The sequence below is a fragment of the Ambystoma mexicanum genome, chromosome 14 (assembly GCF_040938575.1).
Source record: "Ambystoma mexicanum isolate Mex_15411 chromosome 14, UKY_AmexF1_1, whole genome shotgun sequence".
Lineage (NCBI taxonomy): Eukaryota > Metazoa > Chordata > Amphibia > Caudata > Ambystomatidae > Ambystoma > Ambystoma mexicanum.
Genome location: NC_090940.1, coordinates 393,122,760 through 393,139,723, shown reverse-complemented (window position 1 = coordinate 393,139,723; position 16,964 = coordinate 393,122,760). Strand labels below are relative to the sequence as shown.

At 44.5% G+C, this 16,964-nt stretch overlaps 1 protein-coding gene across 1 annotated transcript in view; it reads right to left on the bottom strand.

The window, feature by feature from the left end:
* PLEKHG3 (pleckstrin homology and RhoGEF domain containing G3) overlaps positions 1-16,964 on the bottom strand; it is a 352,319-nt gene that overhangs the window by 206,088 nt on the left and 129,267 nt on the right. The window contains exon 6 of the mRNA XM_069638314.1: positions 13,119-13,269. Coding sequence (XP_069494415.1) covers positions 13,119-13,269 — 151 coding nt within the window. The remainder of the gene's footprint in view (positions 1-13,118; positions 13,270-16,964) is intronic.

Below are 16,964 nucleotides of genomic sequence, written 5' to 3'. Positions count from 1 at the left end.
CTCACCTCACCTCACCCTCTTCGCTATTTCACTCATCACATTGGCCCTTTGGTCTATCAGCAGCATTTCCCTCACGCACACAGAACTCTCACCACCACTAGACCACAGTCACACCACGTCTAGCCCCTTACAAAACACCCAACCTAGCCTCCACACCATCAAGCTCAAGGACTACTCCTTCCTCCACCTCAGACTCCGTAGACTCAGAGCATGCACTAAGCTGCACATCACTCACCGCAGCACCCCGCCCACTACCTACCTTAGAAACATCAGACTTAGCTCTCGCACTTCCTCACTGTCAACACGCACACATCCTCCACACCACCAGCTGCCCCACACCCATCCCCACATCCAATGCACCGCACCCAGCTCCAATCCCTCTCAACCTTCCAACCACTCATTCACTACACCCCCTGGCCCTAACTAAAACATACACGCCCAAGGACCACCTACACCATCCCACACCGAATTGAAATGCGCGCTTATCAACGCCCGCTCCCTCCCAGCACATGCACTGAGATCAATGACCTCATCACTTCCCATAAACTTGACTTACTAGCCATCACCGAAACTTGGCTCCATGAAGCATCAGGCCCCTCCATCTCCCTTGCCCTCCCTCAAGGATACACTATCCTGAGACAGGACCGCAAGACATCCAACAGTGGAGGTGTAGCCCTCATCTTCAAGGACACCCTCTCCATTAGACTTTGCAACCAACAGTGGGAAAACAATGCTATCTCCTCACTGTCAAACTGTCACTCTCCCCAATTGTACCATAAACATCCCAATCACCTACAGGCCACCAGGCTCACCACCAGACTACCAAAAGCACCTCTTACAAATCATAGGGAATAACCTAAAAAGCTCGACCAAAACCCTCCTGCTCGGTGACCTCAACCTAGGCCTGCATGAGCCTAACGACAAAGCAGCCTCCTCCCTAGCCAAAAAACTCACTCACATTGGGTTTGACCATAAAATCACAGCACTCATTGTAAAGGCTGATCCATTGACTGGATCGCAGACCACAACTGCTCCTCGTCCATTACTAAAATCTCAGCCCTCCCGTGGACAGATCACCACTATATTCAATACGCTATTCCCACCATTCCTAATCGCAAGATGCTCTCGTATGCCCCACCCGCTAAAGTCAGAAGCTTGAAAAAACTAACTAAAATCAACCTTGCACCTCTTCTCGCTATCCCTGAACTTAAACCTCCATTTAACAACGACCCCACCTCTCTAGCCAACACCTATGCCCACGCTCTAACCCAAGCCACTGAGTCCATAGCTCCCTTAGAAGACAAAAAAGAAAAAAAAAATCAATGCATTCTAACTCATGGTTTACGGAAGAACTATCTGCACTATGCACCAGTAAACTTCGAGCTCTAGCCAAGTGGCAATCCTCGCCTAACCAATCCTGTCTAAATGAATTCAAAGGGATCTCATCCTCGTATAAAAAAAAAAACATATTCCTAGCCAAATCAGAATCATTCAACCAAAGAATCTCCAAAGCTATAGCTCAAAATCTAGAGAAATCTAGCAAATCGGGACAGTCCACCTCCACTCCCCCACCCTCCCACTTAATCCTCTCTCTCAAATACCTCTCTTCGTCTTCAGAGCCGTCACAGAGACGGAAGTTACCGACCTCCTCAAACACATCAAACCTTCCACTTGTAGAGGGGACACCTGCCCCCCATCCATCCTCAAAGAATGCACAGACTCACTGATCCCTATCATCACACCATTTATTAATGCATCTTTCTCCTCTGGAATCGTACCACAAAGCCTAAAAGAAGCCTGGGTTCGCACACACATTAAAAAAAAAAAAAAAAACACCCTAGACCCCACTTGCCCCGACAACTACCACCCCATCACTACCGTCCCCTTCCTCCTTAAAATCCTAGACAAAGCCGTCCACAACCAAATCCAACATTATCTGGAATCTAATGCCATCCTAGGCAGAAGAGAATCAGGCTTCCGCAAAGTCCATGGCACAGAAACCACCCTCTTAGATTTAAAGAACCAAATCACCAAAATAATGGATAATGGCAAACCTGCCCTCCTGCTCCTCCTTGATCTCTCTGCCGTGTTTGATCTGATCGCCCATGACATCCTCAACTCGCACCTGTCTAACGCAGCCCATTTCTCTTACAAAGCCACCTCCTGGATAACCTCTTTCTTAGAAGGAAGGGCTATGAAGGTATACTCAGACCAGGCCGACGCAGCCCCCACCACCATCAACTGTGGAGTCCCCCAGGGCTCATGTACTGCATCTACCCTCTATAACTTGTTCACCAAACGTCTTTGGCATGTTGGACGTACTCGGCATAGCATACACGAACTATGCCGACAATACCCAAGTCCTCCTTCCCGTGACTGGAGAATACGACCGAGACGCAGAAGCTCTCCTCCAGATATATGCCTCCATCCAAACTTGGATTGCAATCAATGGTCTCTGTTTAAATGGGGATAAAACCGAGATCATGATCCTGGGCCCCAAAGAAATTCTATCCAAACTCAACCCTAAATACACTCACTTCACCATCGACAACACTAATATATCAGTCTACACAACAGTAAAGACCCATGGAGTCTACTAGACTCAACACTCTCAATGACAAGACAGGTCAGCACAATCTCCTCCGCCTCTGCTCTCACCACCAAACTTATAAATGCCATAAAACCCTTTCTAACCACTCAAAACTGCCTATCCATCGCCAGAGCCACAATAGGAGCTAGACGTGATTACTGCAATGCTCTTTTGTCAGGCACCTCAACAAAAAACATCAATAGGCTCCAAATAGTACAAAATAACATGCTACACACTGCCCTACACATTCCCAAAAGTGACCATATAGCTCAGGCCAGATGTGATGCCCACTGGCTGCCAGTCAAGGAAAGGATCAACTTCAAAATCCTTACCCCTTACGAATAAATGCATCAATCTCTCCGCCCCATCTTACCTATCAGAAACCATAACCAAGAACATCTCTGCCTGCCCCAAAAGGAGCCACCATGTAAACCAACTCTGCGTACCCTCCATAAAAAGAGCCAACGCCAGCAGCATTGGCTTCCCCCACATAGCACCTAAACTCTGGAATGCCCTCCCCAAAGCACTCAGAGCAGAACCCCCTTTGTACTGCTTTCGCAAATCACTCAAAACCACACTTTTCATATAACCCCACACTACACCCTAATCCTCCTAGCTCTCCTCGCTCGGCGAAACTCTAAGATGTACTGTAAATGCAAATTTCAATGTAACTATTAAGCCTTACTTTGTAACCAGCAATGTAACAAACAGTAACAGTGCCACAATGCCCTTGGGCTGATGTGTGCTTTAAAAATACGAATAAATAAATAAAAAATAAATAACCTCCCCAGTTCTCCATCCATGTGATCCTGCCTCAGAGCCGGGATCCAAAAGCGATGGCATTTCCCTGGCCACCCGAGTAGAGGATATTGGGGGGAAAAAGAAGTGAGGACGCCCTCAGGTTCCTCAAAATAAACAATATACCATGTTTATATTGTGCCTGGTTATCAAAATACACTATGAGCACTTGGCAGATTGTTATCATTAATGATGCACATTTGCTATATCAGGTCGGATTTTCCATACACCTACTCAGCACATTGGTAATTTACGTTACATAAACCTTTCCGTTAACCCCCACATCATGCATAGTTTTCATTATGTTGACTTAACCAATCAATTCAATAAATGTGTTCACAAAAGCATGCCGTAGTGGAGCACACTAGGTTAAATATCAAATTGTCATAGTTTTTAGGGTACAAATTGGAAATTCCTCTAAAGACTGGAAGGACTAAGCAAGAAATAACAAGAAAACACAGTATAGATCTTGTTCAGAGCTAACACTATCAGTGGACAAACCAGTATAACGTTCAAATTAATGGGGAACTGATCAGAAATAGAATATGTTCTCCGGGATCATAGTAGATTCCCAAAGTTATTTCATAAATCAATCAAACAAAATGTAAGCTTTAAACAAATGCTTCCTTCAAGCAATAGGAGTCCTTGATCCACAAACAAGTTATGTTCAAAAATACCATTGCTTATAGTGTCACAGATAATTCTGGATAGGCACATTATATGGATTATGCACCTTTATTCTTCTAGTTGGGAAGTGATGGGAGTAAAGACTAAGCTGCTCTCAGATCACGTAGCTTAAAAAAGGATTTCCAACAAAAATGTGATCAAGGTAGGGTGGGTGTAGGCGGTGGTCGAATTAATAAGTGTTGGGTATTTACTAGACTCTCAGTTACTACAGTTAAAGACTTGAGTGCACCCTATCTCAAGGTCTGAGTCCTTTATAATGCAAATCCTTGGTAGGTCAGATGTAGAGTGTGCTTTTCTCAGGGGCAGGGGGTGTGTGTGTTTAAGGGGTGGGGATGATGATCTTCTGCGGTGTATTAGACTCAAACTGTATTGGTCCTTGGTTGCAGTAATGTCAGTCGATACCTTCGGAGGAGTGTTAGAACCTCCACCTAATGTGGACACATTCCTTTCTGGGGTAGAAACGGAGTGTCTAACAAACGTACCCGCCAGGGTGTATTAATGTGTTGACCTGTTCTTGGACCGCTTCAGGCTTTCCAGAATGTACTTAGCCTCCAGGGTGTAATAACAGATGCAGTCCTGTTGGTCTCTAGAAGCCTTCTAAAGAGGACCTTCATTAGGTCATGCAATCTGTTTGCCCAGGTGAAAATTCTCTCTTCCAAGCCCCAATGACACCTGTTAATCATCATGGATTCATGGTCGCTCCCAACTTCCTTAGCCCTTTGGCCTCACTGTGACCCTGAGGTTCTTGCCCTCTTTCATTTCTATGTCAATAGTACTTTCTCCATCTCTCTTGTCTTGGGTGCTCATCTACTTAGTGGGGTACTACAGCCTATTAGCTTGGCTCCAAATTCTGGATACTAGCTTGTCCACTTGTCTGCAATCCTTTTATCCTCCCGTGCCCTCTGCTATCCTGCTCTATCTTTCAGCTTACTCCTCTTACTTTTAACATGGAACTCTGCATTCCCTTCATTGTACATCAGTTTCCCTCTCTGGTGGGCTCATGGTCTTTCCTTCCTCCCTGGATCTCCTCCCAGTCATGGAGCTCAGTTTCTCCTTCTGGTTAACTCAACTTCCCATTTGAATCCTCTCCCCTCATCCTCTGAATTGGCCCCCTTTATATTTGCTTTTGAGTCTGTCTTCCATTTTGTTGCCCTGCAATAACCTTTTACACCCAACTGGTCTTTTACTTCCCTCTACTTCCATCTCCACATCTCCCTTCTCGTCATTTCAGAATGTTGTACTTATAGCTCTTTCAGCCCCCCTTCCTTCTGCATTTTCCCTCGTCTACACCCTTGAGACGTCTTGTTCGGTTTCCTTTTCACTGGTAATTCTTTCTTGGTTCTGTGGCGGGTCAGAAGGGGTTGGACACTTTAGGGGCATTTTAGTGGTCTTTAATGAAATTATACAGATAAAGCCTAACTTTCCCTAACACTCATTCGTTCACCCTGCCTACCTAAAAGAGCAAAGGGTGCTCGTCAGTTGTCAGGAAGGGCTTACATTAATGTCCTCGATCAAAACCCATCTACCTGACCCTACTAAAAAGATAAACAACTTGGATTCATCCAAGAGAAGATCCTTATTCTCTTGGGTTGGTGGCTTCAATAGTCCCTGAATGAAATGTCTGTTTCACCTGTTTCAAACTTGTATAATCTTCTTCACTAAAGTCTGGATACTTCCTACACAAGCTCTTTTAATTCTTGGACAAAACTCGTAGGTTGAGTGCTTTCTTTAAGGATATGTTGCTGCGAATGAGTCTTCATATTCTTTTGCAGACTCTTGTCTCATGTCTTATAGTATCTCCATTCACCCTTGAGTAGATGTGTGACCTGATTCCCTGGTATAATGTCTCTTTCCTGGGATCTCTCTTTAGTGCTTTCTCTTCTATTCTAGAGCTCTCTTGGTACTATGTCACCTTATTTCTTAAGACATGGATTTAGGTCGTGTTCTCTCCCGTCTTCCTCTCTTGGCTTATGAAACCGTATACCTTCCTCCTAAGTATTGGTCTCCAGTCTCTCTCCATTTCCCTTTTGGGGCAATTTTTTACTTGCTCTATGAGCTCTCCACATTGCCAGTTAAACAACTTTAGTCCTTGTGTCTCTTTGGGACTAGGACGAGTTAGACTCTTCAGGCATGTTATTCCCCCGCACAGGATTTCTGTCTAGACACGTTTCGCATTGGTACTTCAATAACTCTGTTCTTGACTCGTCCTTATAATTGACTAGTTGTACTCTTCATGTGTTCCTTAACCGGCTGCCCCCCACTTTTCCTGCGTTCCCCGTTACCTTCAGGTGGGTATGGGAACCTTGCCGGACTCGCCACTTGTTTGGCTATTCTTCTCTTCTTGATATGGTGTTGCCTTACGCTTGGCTTTTGTCAGCGTACAAATCTCAGCTTCGCTTTGGGACACTGCCTTCTTCGGACACAGATGACAGGGAGATCTGCTTTCTCCTGGTAGTGTTGGTTTCGGTGTAGTTGCACGGGGGCTCTGCCCTCCAAGATTTGCTTATGATCACGCCACCACCAGGTCCTGGACACCTCCTCTTTCTCGTTTAGCAGTTTCCCCAGTGCCTTGTTTGGTGGTCCCCCCGCGTCTCCCTTAGGCTATCCTGGCCTGTACCAAAGTCGCGACTAGTCTGGACTCCGCCCCTTCTTGGTCCCATCACATCAGGGCGCTCCCCTGCGTCCAATATTCTCACCTCTCTTCTTCTCGTCTCAAAGTGCAAGGCTCGTAAAGGACATCTCTGTTCTCTGATGGTTTTACTTCAGTATTGCCTACAGCCACATATACGAATGTTGCATTCTTCTTCCCAGTAGGCAGTCTCATATATGCTGATAGTGTGGCTGAGTTGGGGAGTTCCTCACAGGAACGGGAGTCCTTGTCCCCTAAGGGGGGGGTCACTCTTAGTGAGGTCCACTTGCTCAGACCCCTAGGGAGAGTCTTGCGGAGCAGGCTCACCTCCCTAGCCTCAAAGGAGGTGGCTCCCCCTTGGACCAGCGAAACAGCAGAAGATGCAACTGGTCGATATGGCGACAGTGGAAGCTCCTGTTCGCTACAAAATGCACGGACATACCATCGGGCTTCCACTAAGATGGTGCCCTGATTTGCAGTGCGCAGCAGTTTCCAGCACTGGGATTCTCGTTCCGCCCCACTATTTGAAATCAGCTCACCACAGTGACTTTGCGTTGCAATTTCAGGTATCCTCCTTTACACGCCTGTTTCTTGTGCTTTCACCCTCCTTCCTTTTTCCTCCTTCATTGTTCAAGATTTCTGTCCGCTGCCATCTCAGCCTTGTTCTTCCTTGACAAACTGCTCCAGCTTTCAAGGAATCCATGCTTCAAATGAAATCCCAGCACTTCCACAGAGGTTTTTTTCTGCATTAGGGCTTTTTCCTCTGCTTCTGGGGGTTCAATCTGGTTGTCACCTGTTCTACCATTTGGCCAAGGTGGCATCCAGAGAGGACCATCCCTATATTTGGGACTCATAGTTGTGACAACGCTACACATCTCTGAAAACCTTGACCACACCGGATGAATACAAGCAAGTCTGGTTTAAGACAGCTGCATCCCACAGGTGAGCGAGAATTCTGAATATTACTTGCCCTTTTCTCTGACCTGCTGGTGGCATCACCCTCTTTTCAACTCTCTTTTGAATACCTCCCTTCACCTCGTCAACAGAGTCACTCTTTCTATGGCCCACAATTCCTTGTTCCATTTACTCCACGCTATATCTGCTGCCCTCCTTGGGTGGTCTCTTATCTGCTCCAGTTTTAGTCCCCTCAAGACTCAATCCTCTCTACTTCAATTTCCGTACATTAGGCTCTATCATCACTGTATTTTCTGTCTCCTGTCAGGTTCCCTTGACACCTCAATGTCTGGCTTGGTCCACCTTGCTTTTTTTCCCATTGTTCCTTCCAGGGGAAGATGCTTTGCTTACATGTACCAAAGTTGTGTTCTATACTTGCCATTTCATCTGCTGTCTTTCTCTACTTTATCTTAAATTCGCCTGTTCTCCTTTAACACTTTCCTGGTCCCTCCCTTTTTTCCTTCCTGCCACAAGCTTATCTCTGACTTCCTTCTGCTGCCACTTGCTGTAGTAGCATGGTGCTTGAAGTCATGCTGTCCCAGTTAAGAGAGACAGTGGTATCCAGGAGCATTAGTGCGCAGTTTCCTCACAAGTCAACTTGATTATTCCCCCCCACATCCCCTTCTGGTCTGCTACCTTTCCTGCCACAAGCTTATCTCTGCCTTCCTTCTGCTGCCACTTGCTGTAGTAGCATGGTGCTTGAAGTCATGCTGTCCCAGTTAAGGGAGACTTCATTTCAGGACTGCAAGGAAGACTATGAATTAACAGTCAATGGTCAAAGCAGGGCACAAAAAAGCAAGTAGATGTATCTGCACGTGAAATTCAGATGAAGTTGCACTCAAAAGCAAAAGACCCGCTAAACAACATTTAACAATCTGGAAAACAGAAGTGTGGTGAAAGGGATAGGTAAATAAGTTCCAAAACAAAAAGAAATACGTGGGGAGAAGGGGGTGGTAAAACATGTGTATATTAGTCTGGAAAAAAAGAATGCAGGAGAGAGAGAGAGAGTCACTTAGTAGAAGTAACTCAGCAAGATAGTGATTCAGAGAATAGGTGTTCGAAATATTTAATGTGATAAAGTGAGAGAATGTAAGGAAAATGTAAGCCCTAGAAGGGGATAGGTGCTTAAAACATGGGGATGAGTGGACTGAAGGATTGGTATGTCCAAGAATGTCAGAAACATAAGTGAATAATAGCGTACAAGTTCATTTAAAAGGTGCAATGGGTCAATACATGGTGAATGACCCAAAATGACCCATAAGAAAGGGCGCCCGAGTAATGAGGCAATTACCTTCAAAAAGAAGGCTGGCACCAAAGAAATTTAGGATGCAGCCTGGAAGTGGGGGGAACAAGGTAGGAGGAATTTCCCTATCTCAACCAAAACAAATGAATTTGTCCAGTGTCAAGATGTCCAAACAAAAGGTCTGTCCTGTGTCCATAATCCTATTCTGGCCCTCACACTCTAAATAAACTCCATGGTGTAAGGGTATTGACTCTTGAGATTTCCAAGTGTTCAAATGTTCAAGTTCAACACAAAAGTTCCAATCCAACAAAACTATTTCCAATAAACAATGTTCACAGTTCTAGGGATCAGCTCCCTTCACCAGATCTCTTGTATCAAGTGTGAGGGGTCAGTAATGTAAGGCGGACAACTGCTTGTACATCTCACAATATGCCATTTTATGAAAGACATTATATAAAGAAAACAACTTGTTTGACCGACTTCTACAGAGGAATTCCCTACCTATTATAACAGCTAATGGAACATTCTCTAGCATGGGTAAACTGGCCCTCACACTAAATAACAAACATACACAGAAAATTACATAGCACCGAAACATAATGAACAATATCAACACAATATCTGAATGGACTTCTGTCCTGGGTAAGATTCCTTGCCCTGGATTCAGTCAACTTAAAAATGCAAACAAACAAAAATTGACTTGTAACAATGCTTTTGTTCCTAGATGAAAAGATCCCCTTCCAACTTTCAGAAAAGAAATAGCACCAATGGTAATCCTGGTTATGATGATAAATTGTCTCTTCTTCAAGATAGTTAGCCACGGGTCAAAAGAAGGTGTAATATTTCTCAATGTCAACATTACGCAATTCTTTAGAACTTCTTCAGTTTCAACTTTACATTTGGTATAGCTGTCAAGATGCTTTTTTTGTGCTGCTGCTTCTATTTTCAATATTTATTTAATTTGTAAAGTGCACATCCAGCCCGGAGGCAATGAGTCACATCTCAATAACCACACCTCTACTGTTGGTACTATTGGAACAGGTGGGCCCTTTAAGCCTCACATGTTAAATTATATGCTTCAGGTGTGCTCCATTATAGCCTTAATTCCCAGACTACTGCAATGGCTACTAGGCTTAATTGCCCGACTTCTACATCTGCATGCCTCTTCAGCCCTCTTCCTCGTCTCAGTACCTCTAGGATTCTGGGACTTGTTTCTTCTACAAAAGTTAGGGTTTTCAACTTCTATGTCATTTACAAGGGTAGATTTAATTTCCTTAACGCTTTTAACACAGGGGCTATGAAAATTAGCTATTACGGAGGAAGATGGTATAGTGAAGACAACATTTCCATAATCCTTTGCATTGTACCCTTGTGCTTTAGGAAGGTGTTTAGTCTGGGATACCAAAAAATGTTTTTCTTTCGGCATAGTTTGCTATGATTTTCTAACCTTAGGGTTCACAATCTTAGATCTTGTATGAGGTTGAGAGACATATTTAAAAGGACTATAAGCCATAATCTCTTTAAGTACAATGGTAGGAATCATCCTGTCACAGGGAAAATACTGTGTCTCATCCCGCAGAATCTCCTCACCACCCTGGGCCCTGTCTCCTCCCAGGTGATACTCCCACAGTACACCACCCCCAGGGATGGGATCAGGAAGGTTCTGCCTTGCCCTGGTCACCTCGGAGAAGACTTTAGGCAAAGGTTCAGTGGGGGATCCGTAGGATTCTTCACATAAGTTTCACCAACTCAAAAGAATATTCAGGTTCCTAGAGGATTACTCTCGCCCTTTGTGTATTTACTTATCAGCTCCCTTCCCCAAGCTTTCTCTTCCCCTTTTACATATTTCAAATCCCAAGGATAGGTCTCTCCCCAAGGATGTCTCTCTCTTGCTGTACAATTTAGGGCATGGCCTTTCTTAAAGTTCTTTACAATAGGCATTTGGTCTTCACCTGGGATAGTCCCCCGCCAGGCCCTGTCGCACAAATGCATAACTTTCACTTCACCTGATGCACATTCCTACCAGGACTTTATTAAATAAACTTCAATCTTCATCTGCTATACTCTCCTGCCAGGACTTCGTTACACAAACACTTTGTTATGCAGATACCTAACTTCACCTGGTATACTGGTTTGCCAGGACTTTAATATACAAAGTTATTCTTTAAGCTTGGGGGTCTAACAACCCATGGATATCTTGTTTTGCTAATACTCTCACTTCTTTAGTAACGGTGCTGTTTCCCTTGCGCTGCAAACTCAAGTGATTTATTTTATTTTGCTACCCAGTAACTTACTTTTTCCTTTTAGGTTCACAGGTTTTTTCCTGTTGCTTCTGCAGAGTGAAATATACTCATCGGCAACCCAGTAATATTGCCTTTCCCAGGGCTTAACGGTTGACTATTTCTCTGTCTCTCCAGACTCTCCCTGATTTGGCACACTGGCTTTGCGTGTGCCCCGTCAAGTGCTCCACTCTCGTTGTGTCGGCTTTCGCGGTGCACAGTTCCTGCTGCTCTCTTTCGGCAGCTGACCACCTACACCCCGGTTTCTCTGTTCCCATGTCAGATTCACTTTTAGGTTGCCTGCCACAGCGTGCTTTCCATCAGCATGGTGTTCAATGGTATTTTGGGTTGCGCAGCAGTTCTGCATCTGCAGCTCTCTTCTCTCCTTCTCATAATCAGTGGCAGCCGGGTCGAATTTGAACTTCACGGCTTGCTTGGTCATTTACTAACAACTAGACCACTGCATTGGTCGCCCGGTCTTCATGATCCTCATTACCCGGTTTTTCTTTCTCATGTTAGTCATTTTAGAGTTGCTTTCTGAATGACTTGAAAGTCTCTTCTGAAGTGATCCTCACTACTCCCTGCCTCTTACTCATCCTACATGTCAACATATTCTCCCTAATAGGAGTTTGGGGATTAATCACAATAGATCGAAGGTGGGGGATGCGTAACAATATGCCGTTTAGGCTTGGGAGATTGAGGAAACATCCCTGGAAGGAAATGGGCAGCATGTGGTTTTCTCTAACAATTATCATCTGGTCTCCCCGAGAGTGACCTTTCCCAAAGGTGGCCCTCCCTCATATGGCTGCCCCCAGAGTCAGGATTAAGGCGCGTCTGTCGTCCCTGGCCACATAGGGGGAGATCATCTCAGGGAAAGGAGTGAGTAAATGGTCATATTCATCACATGGTACTCAATGCATGTGTCCAGAAAATATTTAAAACAGAGTCCTCAAGGGATAGTTTGAACAGGCCTTGTGACATGCTGAAATAGACAGAAATGTCAGAGAAAAAAGAAAATGAAAAATGCTTGATGAAGGACTGTAATTTATTTTTATAGACCCCATAGCTGCCAAATGGGGCTCCCTCATAGCATTTGGTATCAAATGCAAAATAAAGGTTATCTGGGATCCATCAACTGACAACAATGGATAGTGATTCAACATGTGACTTCAGTAGCATCCCATACTGGAGAAGAATTTGTATGCATAATAGACAATTTGAATGTTATTTCTAACAAAAATGACAAGAAACATAAAAGAAGGCAGGCATTCCCCCACGAGTGCCTTTACAATATAGAATGGTTGCCTGGAGGAGACTAAGGGCCTCATTACAGTTTCCAAGGTAAGGTAAAAAATGCTCGTAAAATTGCTGATAATCCTGGAACAGGCATTTTTACCATACCGGGGAAACGCACTAAATCTGGCCTCTACCGGCAAATAAATGTTGCAATTAGCGGTACCGCCATTACCAGTGCAGGTAATTGTGGAGTCCCTTCCATGGAATCTTATTGGACTCTATGGAATGGGGATTTCCCGCTGTTGCCCGCACCTGCAATATCCCGGTCATAACGGGATATCAGGGACCAGTAACGGTGTCAGTATGCCGGTATCCCACCGGAATTACGCGGGATACCGGCAAACTCGTAATGAGGCTCTAAATAAGATGATGAAGAGGCTGTATAATGAGACAGACGGGTGATGGTGACTATGTAACATGCATAAATAGGACACACTTCAAGAGCGGAGTACCAGAATCTACATAAGCATTGGTTCCGTTTACAATATCCTATCAAGATTTCTATGGACAGAAGCCAATAGTTTGCCTCAAGAGAGTAGTCTGTGGTTTGCACAACAGGCTTCTACAATTATGTAAAAAGAAAAAATGGTCACATTGACAATCCTTGTTTGACATGGGACGAAATAGGAGAAAGTTGGTTACCTGAAGTAAAAGGTGATACTTTAGAATCCTTTGAACTGGTTTTAAAAGGAAGGAACCCAGTGGAAGTGAATGCTTGAGTGTCTCTTGCCGATCACGGAAGAACTTTGCCAGTAGTTTGTTCCTCATGCATTCAGTCAGCGCAGCAACAGAGCTAAAAAAAAGACAAGATGTTAATGCAGAGAAAAACTAATGAGAGTAAATTCAAGCCATATGCAGTACTTGGATTTAACCAAGTATGGTGCAAACAGGATAAATGTTAAGAGACGTTTTTATGAGTTACTCTAATTTAAAGTGGTGTTGTATAATGCCCTTCTGCCACTTGGGGGCCCTTGCTACCGGTGGACTTGCAAGTTGGGGGGGGGTTGCCTGTGGGATAGAGGGAGAAGGAGCAGGACTGTGCCAGACCGGGTTCCAACGGTGAGTGAAAAAAATAAAGTCTGCATTGTGATTTGAAATATACTGAACCACAAGATGCTGTGATTACAATCTTCTGCCATCATATGCCTGGTACAGTATTACATCACTATGCTCACCTTTAGAACACCATGTACACTATCATGAGACAGGGGTAGCCTTATGTGTCAGTTGAGACTTATATGCCAAGGTTATATTGCAGGTTTGAGCTCATATAGAACTGTCTTTATATATCCTGTAGGGTTTTGTATGCAATGTACAACCTCACATGGGCATGCACTGCCATCATATACACAAGTAAAGCCCTGCCATACCTAGATCCAACCCTACCTGCCTTGGTATAACTTAACATGCCCAGTGCCAGTTATGCATGCCCAGGTAAAGTTATCATATACCTAGAGTGACCATTTCTTTCTTGAGTCAAAAGGTCAATTCTAAGTACCACGTTTAATTATAGTAACTGATCCAATCTTGTGGCTGCCCCTGGATGTGGACGGGAGGATAGCTAAGGGGACAGGTTTCCACCCCTCGATGCCTGATGGTGGCCCGGGCCAGTTCATGGAGAATGTGTTGGCACCTGCAAGGAATTCTGCCCCTTCTCCAGACTACTCACAGGAGTACACTTATCTCTTTCGTTATTTCTTAACTTCACTAGTGTAACAGAATCTACACCGCTTAACTGGCAAAACCCCTGCAGAACCAATGGGTACACAATCAAGCAGCCCATCTCACCTTTGGTCTGAAATGTTCTGACTACATTGTGCCTGCCTTGGAGGTCTATGCATTGGCGCTGGGAAAACCAAGCGTAGAATTTGAGGTACTTTCACTGTCCATCATAAGAATCGCAGAAAGGAACTACCAGATAACCAGTAAACTGTGGTCAGATTCCAAAAATACTTCAGTCCTACTTTCTTAAAACCAGAACTAGATTAGATGACGTTTCAGAGACAACTAAAAAAACTCTTGTTCTGGACCATCTACAGACCATTTTATGTCTTGAACCATATCTGTTAAAATGATTGCCTTGGAACATCAAACTACTTGTTCATATAATTCCCCCAAAAATAAATGTAATTTCAGTTATGTAGATTATCCTTGTGATACCACTGGAACATATCCACAGACAAGGATAGTGTTGTTTCTTAAGATTTGAAAAGTGTTGTTGGGGAGGTTGTGGTGGGTGTGGATAAAGGGGTACAGTAGAACTTTCTCAACCTCCACTGAGGCTCAGTCCACCCTAGCCCATGCAAGCCCTACTCCCCACGACGATCCTGAGATCTGGACTAATGAAAGATAATCCTTACTATCTATTTCTAAGGTAAAGCCTAAAAACTGTAACAAACACACGCACACACACACCCTCCCCTTCTGCATTATTCCTCCTGCCATCTCTGTTCTCCAAATCCCTTTTGATCTTACTGGTCTCTCTCCTTTCCATCTCCTCTCCTCCACATTCCTCACCTCTCTCACTCTCTGTTCTGATCTTCTCCCACAATCCACTTCCTCTCATTTCTCCCCCAGCTACTGTTCTTCTCACACACTCTCGTTCTCCTCCCCTCCTTTACCTCCACCCCTACTTTCAGCCCATTCCCACTACTACAACCTCCGATTTTCAATCACTCCTCCCTTTCTCTCTCGCTCACTTGGACACTATCCACTCACTCTTCACACTGCCTAACTGCCATCTTTCCCTCGCCCGCAATCTTCCCCTTTCTCTCTGTACTAGTTTCTCTCACACTAATTACACTCAGTATTTCAATTGGTACCACTCTGTCTCATACACAACACATAATTGCACACTCTCATACCAGCGCCGCAGTCTTTACAATACTCTCCACCATCTGCTCTCTGCCTGGTCTCCAGGTCAACCAACTCCACTCTTGATATCTGACCACACAAACTTCTGTCTCGCTGGAATTTTATAGCCCTGCCTAGCTTGCGCTACTGCTCCCACTGGCTCCCATTGATCTCCCGGGTCACCTGCTCTATTGGGCCAATATATGCCTTTCCTTTCCTTTCCCCAAGGGTTTGGGTTCTCAGGTCATAAGTTTAAAAGTCCTGGTAAACCCAGCACTCTTTCTGGTCTCCGTTGTGTTCTCCTTATCTCTGAGCAAAACAGTTCATTTTCACCCTGCTGTTTCCCTGCATCAAGTAAGATTGCCTTTGTCATTTCATGGTTCTTTTCTTCAGCCGCAACATTTATTTAATTTATTTATTTGCATATATGCATACAGGGAAACAAGCTTTTCTGGTCAAAAGGGAGCATGCAAAAGGTAATATAGGAAGCAGTGAGCCTCTTCTAATGGGGAGAGTTCCAATGGCATGATGACCGTGTTTGAGAAGGGGTATATTGGACAGATAGCAGTAACAACGTGGTGGACAAATTTAGAACAACTGTCAGTGGGTAGGCAGTCTAGCCAACTAAGCATGAAGTGCGACAACCTTAAACTATTAATACTAGTGTGGTGGGGAAAAGAGAGAAGAGTCTGGTTAGCGGTGAGGGAAGGTATAAGTAGTAAGACTGGAGAGGTGAGTCAAAAGGATAACTCGGAAGCAAGGAAGTGGCCTTTTAATCTGCTTTTGAATACATCGATGTGGACCATGTTTCGAATTGCTGTGGGGAGGGGGTTTCAAGTAAACGGAGCAAGAATAGCACAAGAGTGGATGCAAGAGGAAGCACGGGAGCGGGCAGGTACCACAAGGGTGGTGAAGGCAGAACAAAGGCTGCAAAAGGGTTTGTACAGGTTGATAGAAGAGGACAGATATGGTGGTGCCTTACGGTGGATGGATTTATGCCCTAGAAGTAGCAATTTGAATGTGGCCCTATTTTGCATAATTAGCCAGTCAGGCCGCATGTGATAGGATGACAAAGGGGTGAAACGAGGGAGTTAAAGAGTCCCAATAGCAAAGTTAATAATTAATATTTTGTCAAGGAGACAGAATCCATCGTTTGGGAGAATACTGGCACAGTAGTCCAGTTTAGAGAAGACAAAAGTGGTTAGGAGATCTGGGACCGTTTTAAAAAGGGAAGGAGGTGCTGTATTTTCCTGATATTAAGGAGGTGAAGGCAAGCAGACGTTGCAGTTTTACAGATGGTAAAGCATGCATTTGAAGAGTTGTAGATGACACCTAGGATTCTTGCTGAAGAGTAGGGAAGAGTGTCAGGTCGGTACTGCATAGTCATAAAGGGAAGAGAAAGAATTTGTCAGGAAAGAAATGCACCTTTTGGGAGGAGTTCAACATAAGGGTGTGTGAGGCCATCCAGTATTAAAAAGCAGAGAGACAGTCAGAGATTTTGGTAGATAGGTCAGTGGGCAGGTCAGGAAAGGAGATCAATTATTTGGTGTTGGACACAGAGTTGGTATGAGAACCCAAAGGAGGAGATAAGTGCCTTGAGAGCAGAAGTGTACAGTGTGAACAGGAGGGGATGCA